At 36.5% G+C, this 16,838-nt stretch overlaps 1 protein-coding gene across 2 annotated transcripts in view; it reads right to left on the bottom strand.

The window, feature by feature from the left end:
* Nucleotides 1–16,838, bottom strand: part of LOC122812813 (retinol dehydrogenase 8-like) — a 157,778-nt gene that overhangs the window by 115,637 nt on the left and 25,303 nt on the right. For both annotated transcript variants that reach the window (XM_044084865.1, XM_044084866.1), the window contains exon 3: nucleotides 12,683–12,862. In XM_044084865.1, the coding sequence (XP_043940800.1) occupies nucleotides 12,683–12,862 (180 nt within the window). The remainder of the gene's footprint in view (nucleotides 1–12,682; nucleotides 12,863–16,838) is intronic.

The raw sequence follows: 16,838 nt of genomic DNA, 5'->3' as shown, positions 1-16,838 counted from the left end.
TACTATAAAACTTAACAACTGGATAGCTACATGTCAATAAGCAAAGATAGAGAAAAAAATGTTGAAAAAAAATCCCCATTATGCAGCTCCCCCTTCAATTCGCTGCCTTGGGCATCATGATTGTTGTTTTCCCAAAGGTCAAAGTTCACTCAAGTAGCAAAGCAATATCTCTCTTTTCTTTCACATATTTCCAATGTACATGTAATAAAAACCTCACCATTCCCTTGATTAGTCTCTTGTTCTCATTTTATTTTAGTTTATTTTTTATTTTCGCTCAACAGTATTCAAACAGTCATCACTTTTCTTTTGATCCACTAGTTGTGCAGATTCTTTGCTGAGATAATCTAATGGTTTTAGCGACCTTTGTAGCCCATCCATCACTGAGTAAACTGAAGTAAACAATTCCTTCACTAGAAATAACAGCTTATATCTTAACTTACAACACAGGCACTCCAGACTGATATTTTGTAGAATTTTTAATGTAAAAACAGTTTCTCCACCATGAGCTTAGAATGACTGTGTTTGGATTTTAATTCTGAATGTGATTTTTTTTTAATTCTGTTCACATACAACAAAATACCTTGAATGATCAAAATTATGAGTGTGCATTCTTCTAAGGAAATATTTGTTCATAATATGGATGTTTTAATATATTTTCCCATCTCCAACTTTTAAATATAGTTATGGTAGATGACCTTATTATGATATACATACACATACATATATATATATATATATATATATATATATATATATATATATATATATATATATATCTATATATATATACATATATATATATATACATATATATATATATATATATATATATATGTGTGTGTGTGTGTATGCACTGGGGCTTCTTTAAATAAGGAACTCTTAGAGCTGGTTATACAGACTTGCTGAGGTTTTAGAACAGGACAGCACTGTATATCATCTGTAGGTATAGAGCGCAAAGTTCTCTGTTGGTTCTGCTGTATAGTGGTGCCTGCTCCCAAGCCTAACATTTGAGAGCACATCTGCAGAGTGTTTCATGCAGAGAACAGTTTTTGTAGTATGGGCCATTGCTGCTATGCCTAGTACTCAGATACGAGCACTGCACTTTATTAACCTACTGCATTGCATTGTAATCATTACCAGTTCTTGTAATGGTACTGCTCATTTGTATCTCATTTCAGTTTTGTGTTCTGTGATATATATATATATACAATATAATTACAACTCAACAATGTTTGTCAGATAAAATTTGCAAACTTACAATTGTTTTGTCCAAAGTTCAATTTATAACAGAGATAAAGTGGAAAAAGAACAATAGTGTTGGAGAAGGTGGAGAGGAGTCAAATAGGTTCAGCCTGGTGAGGAGCAGGAGCATAACCAGCTGTCATTTAGATGGCTCTTTAGCAAGTTTTTGAATTGAGCTGGGTTGGATGTGTTTAGTATGTTCTGAGGGGTAGAGTTCCATGTTTTAGAGACATTAATAGAATATAGTGAGTCTCCAAAGCTGTTGCTGGATTTTGTAACCTTTAGCAGTAGTTTTTCAAAAGATCATAGGGCCCTGCTGTTGAGTTAATTTGAACTAAGTTCTGTAAGGTTGGGCATTTGTCAGGTAGGTAAGTTATGGAGTGGATAAAACAAACACTACAAGAAATCAGTGTACCACAGTATACTCCTTTAATCTCCTGGTACCTTGGCCTTTCGTCTCCGAGGGATAAATTTGATCAACAGTACCAGCACCTTAAATACACATGCCAAAATAAATTCATTGGCAATTAAACAATTATACAATCAAACACCAAAATTCCCTGCTTGGAGTGCATCCTGAATAAATATAAGTGCACAACCTTTTTAAATATACAAATATAAGTTACAAATACAAATATAAATATAAATTATATACCATTATATGCATCTTGATTTCCCCAAGTGAATAATCCAGGCCCACACATATATTTATGATTATTATTTCTGAAAATTTAAAATCCAAATTCATATGTTTTTTACATATAAAGTTTAAATTTAAAATTTAAAAGTTCAAACAAACCTCCTGATTTAGTCCCCCAGGGTAAAGGGTACAATAATTATAAATATGGGTGGTTTCTAAATTATTTAACCTTGAACGATAGTCTCCCCCCTTACCCCCATGGGGTTGCGCCAATGCACAAAAAAACAACAAAGTCCCATCCCCATCATATTCAGATAGAAAATGTTGGGCTACAGGACTCTCCCTTTTACCATTCCTGATATCAGCCAGATGTTTCAACACCCGTATTCTCACCATCCTTTTGGTCTGCCCTATGTACCACCATGTAACCTCACAACCACATCCCCAAATATATTCAACCCCACAGAACTTGCAATTAAACCTCTCATTCGCCACATAAGTTCTGATGTTGGTAACAGATCCTTACACATTACATACTCTGTTACATAAACAACAGCACCCACATGGAAATATCCCAAACTTATAAGAAACATCCCCCATCTTGACCGGCCAATTTAATAGTTCCTTTAAATTACAATAGTGTCTAAAGGAGAAATTCACTCTTTTAGGAAAACTAGTACTCAAGAATTCATCCAAAATGACCATCGGCCAAAGTTCCCTGATTATTCGCATGAGAATCTCTGAGAAGGGATTATACCTCATAACACAGAATAATCTGTATTCCCCCTCCTGATTCTCTTCTCTTTTCCAACTGAAAGGATTACTTTCCCCTTGAGCACCAATTTGGGTATCAGTTTTCCTCCTTTTTTCCCCTTTCTATCCTTCTACTTGCTTTTTTAACATCTCCCTTCAATAGCCCCTATGACTGAGCCTTTGCTCACCTTCCAACAAATAGGGGTTCCATAAATTGACCTCTGAGGTATTTGTAAACACCCGTTTAAACTCCCCAGAAGGTAAAGAATCAAAAAGATGGGGGTGGATGCATGCTTGACGAATGTAAAAAGTTATTAATAACAGTGGGTTTTCAAAAAGGTTTACACTGAACTTTCTGATTCTTATCCACAAAAAAACAAAGATCCAAAAAATGAATTGCATCAAACTTTAATTCATAACTACATTTTAAATCATCATGGGGGTTAGAATTTAATCTTTTAAAAAAATTCCAAAAAATCCTCTGTGGTACCTCTGCAAATAAAAAAAAAAACAAGTCAGCAATAAAATGCTTATAGATGACCACCCTGCTCTTAAAAAACTCAGTTACATACATAAATTGTTGCTCAAATTTTTCCCATGTATAAGATGGCATATGAGGGAGCAAATGCAGCTCCCATTGCCGTACCCCTCTTTTGTAAATAGGTCTTGCCATCATACATAAAATAATTATGAGAAAGACAAAACTCTAATAACTCCAAAATAAAAGACGTTTATGGCCCTTCACCAAAAATCCTAGCAACAGCTTATAAACCCCATCATGAATTAATATTTGTGTAAAGAGCTGTTACATCCATAGTTACCCAAAAATAGTCCTTTTGCCAGTCCAGCCCCTTAGTACACTCACACAGCTCATATCCATTTTTAATATGAGATGGAACCCTCATCAGCTGCTGTTTCAACAAAGAGTCCAAAAGGACACTCACATTTTGCATAAAAGAACCTATCCCAGAAACAATAGGTCTGCCCGGTGGGTTCCCTCTGTCCTTATGAATCTTCGAGATGGCAAAAAACATTGGGTCCCAGGGGTTAAAAATATGTAACTTTTTAACATCTGATACTAGTAAAAAAACTAGTCTTTACCCTTTCTCCAACAGTTCAAGCAGCATCTTGTTAAAATGAGAAACGGTATTGAACAAAAGGCACTCATAGTCATCTGTTTGCCCCAAAAGATCAAAAACCATTTTATCATATTGAATTCTTCTCATTATTACCCAATTGCTCCTTTTGTCGGATTCCTTGAATAGAAAGGTATTTACTTGTCCCTTCAATTCCTTTAAAGCCTGCCATTTTCTTTTTTATTTAAATTAAACAGTTTACATTTAAACGTTTTAAATTCCCTTTCTATATTAGAGCATAACAGTTTCTCAAAAAAGCAAATGACTTGAGAAGACTTAGGAGGGGAAAACGTGCTCACAGAGTAAGAAAGTGTTGGGATAGTGAGATGACCATACCTTGTAAAAAATCCCCCATTACTATCAACATCACATTCTGTAAAGGACAAAACATCATCATAATCATATATTGACCATTAAGCAATGAGTCATTAGAATCTACTTCAGAATAACTATGTCCAGTGTTACTCTTTCTAAAAAAATACAGTCTCAAATGCAATTTGCAACGGAATTTATTAGCCTTAATCAGGAGGCTTGTTAATGTAGGAGTCCTGGTCAGTACAAATTTAGTGCCCATCAAAAGTAAATTTTTCACCACAGGAGAGACAGACAAACTAGATAGACTGTTGTTGTTGTTGTTGTGTCTTTTGGCTTTTCCCGGTTAGGGGTCGCCACAGCGGAACTCCGGTCTGCTAATGATTGGCAGTTGATTTTTACGTGCTGAGTTGCCAGCCCTAACGCACAACCTTTCAATGAAGGTACGCCCATTCACACATGTCTCCACGCAGAAGACGCTCTAGCTGAGAGTCGAACCGGTCAGTGTCTTACTGTGAGGCAACAACGGACTGATGATATTTAAAGATTTATGCTCACACAAATAAGTTTGTTCCTGAAAGTCATTAAAGTCACTTATAATGTCTTCACTTCCATTTGGATTTATTATTCTTGCTTCCGTGGTTCCCTTGCTGAAACTTCTGCTGTTGTTCCGGTTGGCTAGTTAGATCAGATGATCCCTGGGGTCTATATTAAAATCGCGAAACCTCACTTACGGGGATACAGAAGTGAACCATGAAATCACCGAGCATCTTGAAGTGCGAAATTCGAAATGTCAAATCGTCATAGCTGGCCAACCCCACCACCCGCTATGTACTACCTACCCAAACAAAATATATAATCCACACTTCTCCATATCTATACTTCCTAATCAAACATTCACTACACACAAATGTATCTAACTATACACAAACAACACCCAACTACAGGAAAAGTATAAATAACATATACATTCAGCTACACAACTATATTACTATACATACACTTAACATAACCCTACTTCCAACCCTAAAGTAAAGTTTGCATGTATTACTAGGTATGCACTTACCTTAACCCGCACCCTAACCCTAAGGTCCGTAACTATTGCACACTTATGTTAGGGAGCTATACCGGATAAGGGCCAACTATGATGATTCGACATTTCGAATTTCGCACTTCAGGATGTCCAGTTTTTTTGAGGTTTGGTATATACGTGTCAACGTTTCTGTATTTGTGTAAGTGAGGTTTCGCAATTTTAATATAGACTCAATCCCTGCCCAGAGATACTCTCAAAAGATACACTTTTTTAGAGAGAGTTCCCCAGAAGAAGCTGATGAGTCATCCACCATACTACGAGCATTGGTTTGCCTATTTTTGGATAGTCCCCACCGAGATTTTCATTGCCATTGGTATATGAGCCCAGACTCAAAATAATTCAAGTCCCAGGTCAGTTTTTTTTTTCCTAAGAATGATATCATTTTCTACCTTCTCTACATTCTGTTTGATTTCACTCATTTTTGCCCCAATAACAGCAACAGAGAAATCCCTTTTCAGGAATTCCTCTAAAACAATTATATCACCACGTACCTTGTCTAGGACTCTATTGTTCTGTTTAATCAAAATTCTCAGCCAGCCAAGAGTACATTTGAGGGCAACCTGTTTCCACTCCTCACATAGATCTTGTTCGTCCTTAACGAATTAGCCAGTTGGTAACCAATCCACACGAAGACCCCTGGGAGTGATTTTTAACCTCATATATCTCTCCAACAGCTTTATATCATAGAATAAACTCACTTCTTTAGAGAGAAGCCTCTCCACTTGTTCAAACTGACCCGCTGAGCTATTTAATTTGGGGGACCCCCATGGACTCAATTGTAAGAATTTCACCTCCCTCTCCTTGACGAAATCCAAACAGGAGAAATTACTGCTGAAACTGTCCATGTCCATGGAATAAACACCGACTTCCAAAATCACAAAACACCAACAAATCACAGTAAATTGACTGAATAAAACAAACACTACAAGAAATCAGTGCACCACAGTATAATCCTTTAATCTCCTTGTACCTTGGCCTTTCGCCTTCAAGGGATAAATTTGATCAACAGTACCAGCACCTTAAATACACATGCCAAAATAAATTAATTGGCTATTAAACAATTAAACAACAAAGGGAAGTAAATGCTGTGGGAAGAAATAGCCAGGAAATTGTTATGGCTAGGCTTGTATAGGCCCTAGGGCTGATAGCTTAGTACCAACCTATGAACTTATGGATTAAACAATTATACAATCAAACACCACACACCAAAATTCCCTGCTTGAAGTGCATCCTGAATAAATATTAGTGCACAACCTTTTTAATATACAAATATAAGTTACAAATACAAATATAAATTATGTACTGTTATATGCATCCTGATTTCCCCAAGTGAATAATCCAGACCCACACATATATTTATGGTTATTATTTCCAAAAATTTAAAATTCAAATTCATATGTTTTTTACATATCAAGTTTAAATTTAAAATTAAAAATTTCAAACAAACCTCCTGATTTAGTCCTCCAGGGTAAATGGTACCATAATTTTAAATATAGGTGGTTTCTAACTAATTTAACCTTGAAAGTCTCTCCTTACCGGTGCGGGTTGCGCCAATACACTAAAAACAACAAAGTCCCATCCCCATCATGTTCAGATAGAAAATGCTGAGCTACAGGCCTCTCCCTTTTACCATTTCCCATTTACCCTGGGGGACTAAATCAGGAGATTTGTTTGAACTTTTAATGCACATACATTCATGTGTTTTTGTATAAGTGCATGTGAGGTCAGTTACAGTGCTAAAACGTAAGCAGCAGCTTTATAGGGGTAATGCAATGGAAACCTCAGATTATTGATATGTGCACATTGGACTATTATCAGAGGAATTACAAGCTGTATTTCCATTAGAATACTATGCATCCCCTTCTGTTATTTCTAAATGTTTTATAATGCAATTTCTATAAACAGCATTGATAAGCAGTATAGATGTCACTGAATTGTGTTATCCCTCTTATTTATGATTGGTTGTTGGTGTAATGCTTACCTCACAAACACAAGGTACAGGGTGTGATTATCACCCTTGAAGGGGAAATTGGCAAAGCTTAAATTGGTCCACAAGGACAGCTAGTCTAGTACTTACCTATGATGTGTAACTCATATGAATCATAACTGATTATTTGTTTGTCCCGACACCCTCTTGCACACAAAAACCAGGCCGTTTAGGATAAGATAGCTATTTGATCACAACTAAACATATGATTTAACACTCCAATGTCATAAATTCCAGCATAACAAATTACTAAACGCAGCATTACCTGCTCACCTTCATCCACATATTGAAATAAAGCAGCATTAAACAATCCACTCACTTAAACTCAACCTCCCATTAAAAGTAGTGTGATACCACTCACTTCTATCACAAACAACCCTATATCAACCCAAACAGAAATAAACAAGAAGGGGGTACAGAAAAGGGGATCATCATAGCCCCTCTTCTCTGCCCTCATACACCCCCAATATATATAAAACATAAACCCCAAACTTCTAAAATCATCAAAACATAACAAAATGCCTTTATTCTGTCATCTCTAGAATGAGCTGTGGCTACAGCATAATTACTTAAAATTGTTGCCTGTGTTTTTCAAGGCTGAGTTTATGGCTGTGTCATATGTCAGCAAGTTGGGAATCTCTAAAGACATCTTTTTACAATATTTATATTTATAGTGCTTTTGCGTTCAGTATTGTTTTGTATGGTGTATTATTCTCTTGAATACCGCTTCCTTATGATAGTTAAAAAGCTGCTTAGTTTTGTTGCTTTTTGTTACTCAAAGCATTCTTTTGCAGCTTCTTTTCTTTTTCCTTCAGTGAAAAAATGTTTTGGCAAGCATTTAGAATAATAAACCTTTTCCTGTTTTAAAATACTTTTTAATGATTAAGAAGCCTCTTCATCATCAGTTTTCGTAGTGCTATGCATGGGACCTTATTAAACAAATAAATCACTAAATGTAGTTTTTCTCCATTGGCCAATAAAACTGTCACTCTTAAAGATAAATGTAAGGTAAATAAAATCCAGCAGTATGTATGTGTATGCGTGTGTGTGCGGGGGGGGGGGGGTCACACAGCAGAACTGAGTTATTACTGTCTCGGATTAATTTCTCCAAGTGTTTTGTGTTTCTGATACATCAGGGTACATTTGGAGTTCATGAAATTAGTATTGTTTCAGTCGTTCATATTAGCCAAAAGTGCTGTTCTCAGCACCTACAATGTGCCCGTAATTGCTTCCTTCTGCAGTTCGTACAGGGTTTCATTTACTGGTAATATATTTAAGTACAACTGTAAATTATCTTTTTAGTCCTGTTGTAACTACTGATATTGGAACTGTCTGGGTATCTTTTTTACACATTGTTCTCGCAAATCCTGGTATTTTATGACTTTGTGTGCATGTGTGTGTGTGTGTATGTGTGTGTGTTTCTCTCTCTCTCTCTCTCTCTATATATATATATATATATATATATATATATATATATATATATATATATTGGGGGGAAAAGTAGTAGTTTAGGTTTTTTAAGGGTTGACCATGAGTTGTGAGTTACAAAGCCATGTTTCAGTGGCTGTTAGTGCTTCCTGAGTAATGTTTTGGAGGTGTGCCATGTTGTCAGATATGCAGGTGAGTGTAGAGTAATCTGTGTACTGTATTAGGGAGACTTGTATGGATGTGTGAAGGGTGTTGGTGAGAATGTTAAATAGAAGGGGATCAAGGATAGATCCTAGTGGTACCCTGATGTTGACTGGGAGGTATGGAGATGGGGTGGAGTGGCATATTACTGACTGATACCTATTAGACAGATAGCTTTTGAACCTTAGAAGGGTGGCCTGAGAGAGACCTTATGAGGACATTTTAATCAATGTTTGCTGTGACAAACTGTGCCACAGGCTTTGGACAAGTCTACATTTAAGAAGGAGACTAGTTTGCCATTATCTCTAGATTTATTGACAGTATCTGTATAGGTTAGAAGGGCAGTATTAGTAATATGGGAAGGACAGAAGCCATGTTGTATGGGGAATAGGAGTTTTTCCTGCAGGAGATGATTTAGCAAATGTTATTGAATACGTTTCAAATATTTTGGAGAGGGAAGATAAAATTACTATAGGTCTAACGTTAGTAATGTCTATTGAATTTCCTCTTTTGTGCAGAAGGATAATGTGTGACTTTTTCCAGAGAGGAGCCATGGGTTTCCTGTACTGACCTATTTATAAGGCTTGAGACAGGATAGGCAGTGCTGTTGGCTATTATTTCAAGGTACCAGCTTGAAAGGTCATCAGATGAAGTAGTGCATGGTTTGAGCTTGCTTAAGAGTAGTTTTATATAGGATGTGGCACAAGTTTAAAGGTGAAAGTAAATGTGGTGATATGTGGCTGTTGGGCAGAGCTAGGATTAGATGTTGGGGAATTCTTGGCTTGAGATGCTATACTAGCTATAAAATAAAAGTCAAACTGTATTGTGGTTTTGAGTGTTGAGCTATTGGGATAGGAGTTGGGGTTGAATTTTTGGAAAGGAAGTAAGATTTCTTTAATTACTGTCCAGAATTTGTTAGGGTTGTATTTACTATTATTGTGAAAATTATAGTATAGCTTTTTGTCTTCATTTATTTGCTTTTTGAAGCATTTGGGAAGCATTTTGAAGTTTTGAAGATATCGTGGTATTTTATATTGTTGCCATTCTTTTCTTGCTTCTTTTCTGCCCTCGGGGCAAATCATAACAGAGATTAATCAGTTTGTAGCCAGTACAAAGCAATTGGCTAAGGGGCACAAAGTAAAACAGCTTTTATTTCATTTCCTGAATGCAAAAACCTGTAAACTACGGAGACTAAGTGACTGGTATTTGTAGTGTAATCTACTGGTCAAGTGAGCAATGGCTTTATCAGTGCAGACTGGATCAGCAGCCGTCCTTGGCTTACTAATGAAAATTAGCTGTGCCCTACAGGTCTTAGCAGCTGAGACAGGACCAATAGTATAACACGTGACTAAAGATGATATTTATGAAATAAACTTCAAAAGCAAAAAATAAATAAATGAGTAATTTGGGGTGCATGGTGTAGGACAGCAGAAAGGATTGCAAACATTGTTTTAAGATATAATATCAGGTTATCAGTGTGTTTTGTGTTGTTTTATTTCTAATTCAGTACCCATATTTTCTGATTGCTTATCTTTTGCAGTATTAATTTATGATACTGATTTTGTTTCCTTTGTAACATAAACAAAATACATACTTATCATGTAATTATACTGAACCTTGTTGTCAATGGAGTTGGCCCCTTTATAACAGGAATATCTTCAAAACTATAATCATTATAGAGTCATTTAGTAAATAAACTCATTAAAGTGTATTCAGTAAAGATTAATAGACTAAAGAGGTTACTGTTAAATGATAATTTATGAAAAGATACGGCAACCTCAGAGTTAGTTATAATAATAATGGGGACAAATAAAAATGGTAGTGTTTACATTTAGATCATTGTGTATGTATTTGTTCTGAAGAAGGTTGTTTGTGATAGTAAAGAATGTATAAGCAACGTAGTATAAGCATTGTTATTGAAAGCCCTGAACTTATTTTGGCGTTTATTCCATTAACTTGAAATGTTTTTGTTGAGTAATTATTAGGAGAGTCAGGGCTACATTCTCTGCATGGGAGGTATGGGGCTTCTACACAACATGTAAAATTTGGATTGACAATCAGCCGTCCTATTAACCTTGAACAAGCAGGCTTTTGTGGGTTCATTGTCAAGTGAAGGACCTCTCCAAGTACAACCCCTTAGAATGCAATTTTTTTCTGTTCTCGGTTTAAAAACTGTGTCTGGACTGTGTGTTGAATACTCCAAGATCAATAAACTGTACTACTTATGATTAACGATTGTAACAACATAATGACATAAATAATAATTAAATAATGACATAAAGATTTGTGCACTTTACAAAGCTAAAATATAACCTTCAGAATTTCTGGTGTGCGATGTGGAAAGCTTTCTCTTGTTACACAACTTGAAAATTGAATTTTTTTGTTGGCCATTGTTGCCTACATAGCATTTTTTAATTTTGCTGTAAAGATAATTAATGAAAATTGCTGCTCATATTCAAGTACGATGCAAACAAATACAATTTAAAAAATTAAACAAACTACCGTTATAATTTGGGATACCATATACCAACATTGTAGCATTTATTTTGGCAGGTCAAAGCAATCAGATCGTGAGGTCAGCTGTAAAGACAGAACTGATATAATTGGTAACAACTTTGACAGTGTTTGTTAAGAAAAAACACTATTTTATAAGTAAAACTCAGCATTATTTAAATAAACTAAATTTAGCCAAGTAAACTGTAGCAGAGCAAGGCGTATAACACTTGCGCAGGACAAACAGTAACAGGAATAAATGGAATGTACACTAAAACATAAAAGAAAGTAGACATCACAACCATGAGTTGTTTGTTATCAATTTATGTATATTACCCACCAAATATGAAATAATATTTCTCAAGGTTGGTGAGTTTCAAATTCTACCAGGGATATTGTTCCAGGGGCAAGTCCCAATAAACCACCATCTCAAAAAATGATGTTACATTTGGCTTAGAAGGTAGTGCAATTAGCTGTCCTGAACTAGGTAAAGACTACTAATGCCTTGAAGCTGACATTCAGTGTGATGTTGCACTTTCTTTTTTATTCATTGCATAACAGATAATGCAGCCATCTACACAGACACTGACAGTCTAGGTGCCCTATGTCATTTAGAATGGTGTAAACATTTTTATTTTTTATTTATTTATTTGCTGGGTAGGCTGAGTATTTTATTTTACTGCGGTTAGCACTGTAATGTCTTCGGGCGGCCACGGTGGTGCAGTGGCTAGCATTGTTGCCTCACAGCAAGAGGTTCTCCAGTTCGATCCTCGGCTGGGGTGCCTTCTGTGCGGAGTCTACATGTCCTCCCTGTGGTCGCGTGGGTTTCCTCTGGGTGCTCCGGTTTCCTCCCACATCTCAAAGACATGCTGCAGGTGGATTGGACACTCTAAATTGGCCCTAGGTGTGAGTGCGTGTGTGTGTGCCTTCTGTGGATGGTTGGGCGCCGGGCTGGCAACTCGACTCTGTAAAACTCCACTGCCAATCATGAGCGGACAGGTGATCCGCTGTGGCGACCCCTAACCAGGAAAAGCTGAAAGAAGAAGAAGAAGCACTGCAATGTCTTACAGAAGCCATAGATGCTGCCACTGCAAACACAAGGACTACACAAACTCTGAGATTAAACAGTATACCTCAAACAATGTTGTGATATCTATATTTCATTATCTAAGTAATTCACAGAAAAATGTATATTGCATAAACAGAGTTTTGATTTATTTGTATTCTAGTGTCATTTCTTTTAGATTTAAATTTATACTTATACTAAGGACAATGGACATTCTATAATAACGTAGAACAAGTGGTAAAATTCAACATATACATACCTTTGCCACTTGACTAATATTAAGCATTAGAACATTCATATATGAAATAGTAAAAACACAGTGCACTCTCACCTTGAATCCCCATAACGCTACTTATTACTACAATGTGGCCACTCTTTCTTTTCTTCATATCTGGTAAAATTTCTTTCAGCAGTCTAACAAGTCCAAAGAAATTAGTGTCCATCACATTAAACATGTCTTCCATGCTCTGGCATTCGATAGGCCCCACCATTCCAATACCAGCATTGCTAACTGTAAAACAAAGAGTATTTCTCTTAGATTTAAAAATGGCATTATGGAAATGTTTTTGCTTAATTAAGCAGAGTAATGTATATCAGATGCAAACACTGCAGTCAAGTAATATTTACTTTTTTCTAATCATCAGACGTCTGATATTCCTAAAACTCTCAGTGACACCTCCGAAAATGATCATAGTCTTGGTTTGACTAGATAATAGCAGTTCAAACAGTTCATTTCTGTCATTTCTCTCTGCAATGCTATTATTCATTTGAAAATGTTTTGGTTTTTTTAAAACGCTGCTGTCTACACCTATGCCTTAGATTTAGAGTAAAGAAATGAAGGTGAACATCTTTCTTCAGAATGTTGCATTCTACAGCTGTGCACTCAATTCAGAGTGAAGAAAGTATGGTATGGTATTGTCATCTCTGTATGAATAAAGTATTTATAGAACTACAACTAACAAGATAACATTGAAATACAAGATTATAACTATATCACTATACATGCCTTTCTGATACCTAATAATGTCACACTTCTAGTGACACAACAGTAGGAGACCACTGATGGGTGGTCATATCCAATCTATTTCAAATCTATTGCGAATTGTGGCTTCATGTCAGCAGCTCTCGAAGAAATCTCTATTCATTATATAGCAAGGAAGATTATAGGACAGTGTTTCTGGGCTTGAAAAATATAAAAGTTCCACCAAAAGGTATCCAGAATTATATGATGGAAGGTCATTAACATGTAAAACTGTGAAAAATGATTGGCTGCTCACAAGGATGTACTTGCTGTAAATGAAACATTCCCCTGGGAAGAAGAATGGCTAAAAAATATAATAAAATATATAATAATTATTGTGATTGTAGCTACAAAAATGCTAGAGCTGCCATTTTTCGGTTCGCCATTAAGAGAGGAAAAGAAACTCAACAAATGGCTTTGTTTGTAATAAAATTATGCTACCTCAACATGCAACAATTGTCTTTAAAGCAAAATAGCTTGGGATGTGAAGAAAACAATAATATTCATGGGATATCAACAGCAAACACGTATTCTAACATAAGCATCTAGATGCATGCACACAAAGACTCCCTAAAAAAGCCATACTGAGCAAATGTTGGTTTGTACAGTCATACCCATGCACAGTATATCAGTCAGCTTAGCTACTCCTTTTGTACAGTCATACCCATGCATGGTATATCAGTCAGCTTAGCTACTCCTTTTGTACAGTCGTACCCATGCACAGTATATCAGTCAGCTTAGCTACTCCTTTTGTACAGTCATACCCATGCACGGTATATCAGTCAGCTTAGCTACTCCTTTTGTACAGTCATACCCATGCACAGTATATCAGTCAGCTTAGCTACTCCTATTGTACAGTCATACCAATGCACAGTATATCAGTCAGCTTAGCTACTCCTGTACAGTCATACCCATGCACAGTATATCAGTCAGCTTAGCTACTCCTTTTGTACAGTCATACCCATGCACAGTATATCAGTCAGCTTAGCTACTCCTTTTGTACAGTCATACCCATGCACGGTATATCAGTCAGCTTAGCTACTCCTTTTGTACAGTCGTACCCATGCACAGTATATCAGTCAGCTTAGCTACTCCTTTTGTACAGTCGTACCCATGCACAGTATATCAGTCAGCTTAGCTACTCCTTCTGTACAGTCATACCCATGCACAGTATATCAGTCAGCTTAGCTACTCCTTTTGTACAGTCATACCCATGCACAGTATATCAGTCAGCTTAGCTACTCCTTTTGTACAGTCATACCCATGCACAGTATATCAGTCAGCTTAGCTACTCCTTTTGTACAGTCATACCCATGCACAGTATATCAGTCAGCTTAGATACTCCTTTTGTACAGTCATACCCATGCACAGTATATGAGTCAGCTTAGCTACTCCTTTTGTACAGTCATACCCATGCACGGTATATCAGTCAGCTTAGCTACTCCTTCTGTACAGTCATACCCATGCACAGTATATCAGTCAGCTTAGCTACTCCTTTTGTACAGTCATACCCATGCACAGTATATCAGTCAGCTTAGCTACTCCTTTTGTACAGTCATACCCATGCACAGTATATCAGTCAGCTTAGCTACTCCTTTTGTACAGTCGTACCCATGCACAGTATATCAGTCAGCTTAGCTACTCCTTCTGTACAGTCATACCCATGCACAGTATATCAGTCAGCTTAGCTACTCCTTTTGTACAGTCATACCCATGCACAGTATATCAGTCAGCTTAGCTACTCCTAGATGCTGCAGCCCACAAGAAGAAATGAAACAAAAAATGAAGTTTGGTAATGCAATAAAATTGCCTAAAACAAATATTTTTTAGTAGTGTCATTGAATAATAGCAATATATAATGTTTGGGTGTAGGTAATGCAAGCTCTTCCATAGCTGCCTTTGTTTGGTCACTTGGGCTTCACCTTCATGATTAGATTCTACCAGTTGTGAGTAAACCCTGCATTACCCACACCCAAGCCTTATATGTTGCTTAAATATATCATGGAAGGCAGTAATGATGTATTTTACAACTAAATATATCTAAGTAATTGCATGTTCAGTTCTCAGCTAGTGGAGCAGAATCATAAACCTTATTGGTAAGCATAAATAACAGAATCTTGATATTTATTATGGGGAGTCCCTTCTGTGTGGAGTCTGCATATCCACCCCGCAGTTGGGTGGGCATTCGAAAGACATGCATAAATGGGCGTGCCTTTGTTGAATGTTGAACGTCGAGCTGGCACCTCGGCGTTCGTCAGAATCTACTGCCAATCATTAGCGGACCGGAGTTTTGCTGTGGCGACCCCTAACTAGGAAAAGCTGAAAGACAACAAATGCTTGTGTAATCGTCTAAACAGTAACCTATAACAGGTGCTGCATATATCTTAGATTACGATTTTTTGACATCTTTATAAGTCATATTAAACACAGAAATCACATATGGGAGTTAAATAGACATACTTATAGATAATCGAACTAAATAGCTACTGCACTTGGAACAACCTGAATTTCAAAGTAAACAAATATATTCTGGCACAACTCAGTATGAACACTGTGAACTCATTCTTGTCACACATTTGTAATATCCTGTTCGCCTAACATGCTCTTCTTCCAATATATTATAGCCTACTATTTTGTGAATATTGTAAAATTGTTCATATATATATATATATATATATATATATATATGTGTGTGTGTGTGTGTGTGTGTGTGTGTGTGTGTGTGTGTGTGCGCGTGTGTATTACCTTCATTTCACTGACAGCTCATTTCACTGACAAGCAAATCAGCAGGACCAATTCACTGAAAGTTCATTTCACTGACAACTCATTTCACTGAAACTCATTTTGTCGACAGTTATACATGGCCTGTTCCCCACTGTAGTGTGATCCTGGAGTTAGTAAGGGGGAGTGTGGGGGGAAAAGCCCCCCCACATATTATAAATGTTTTAAACTATACAGATGGATACTTACAAGTGCAATGAATAACTGTTTTGCAGAAAACAATATACAACCAAAGTATGTGGGGGGCTTCGGCTCCCACACCTCCCAATGTGGGGGGATGTGCCCCCCACACACCCCTTACTAACTCCAGGATCGCACTACAGTGGGGAACAGGCCATATATAACTGGTGACAAAATGAGTTTCAGTGAAATGAGTTGTCAGTGAAATGAACTTTCAGTGAAATGAAGGTAACCCCTATATATATATATATATATATATATATATATATATATATATATGTGTGTGTGCTATATTCACTATAGAGATTTTTTTGTTGTCATATCTGATATATTATATACAGCAACTTGCTTATTTGGTTTCATGTTTAAAACTAAATTATCTTATTTTGGTTGCCCATAAACATTAAGGTGCCTGCAAAATATCACAACTAACATCGAAACCAAAGGGTAAAAAGGTTACTCAGACAAACCCCTAACGGAGTTTAGTCTTTAAAACTCTGCCTGG

This window comes from Protopterus annectens, chromosome 10.part0, assembly GCF_019279795.1.
Source record: "Protopterus annectens isolate FY-2018-M chromosome 10.part0, PAN1.0, whole genome shotgun sequence".
In the NCBI taxonomy this organism is placed as follows: domain Eukaryota; kingdom Metazoa; phylum Chordata; order Ceratodontiformes; family Protopteridae; genus Protopterus; species Protopterus annectens.
This window is presented reverse-complemented; position numbering and strand designations above follow the sequence as displayed.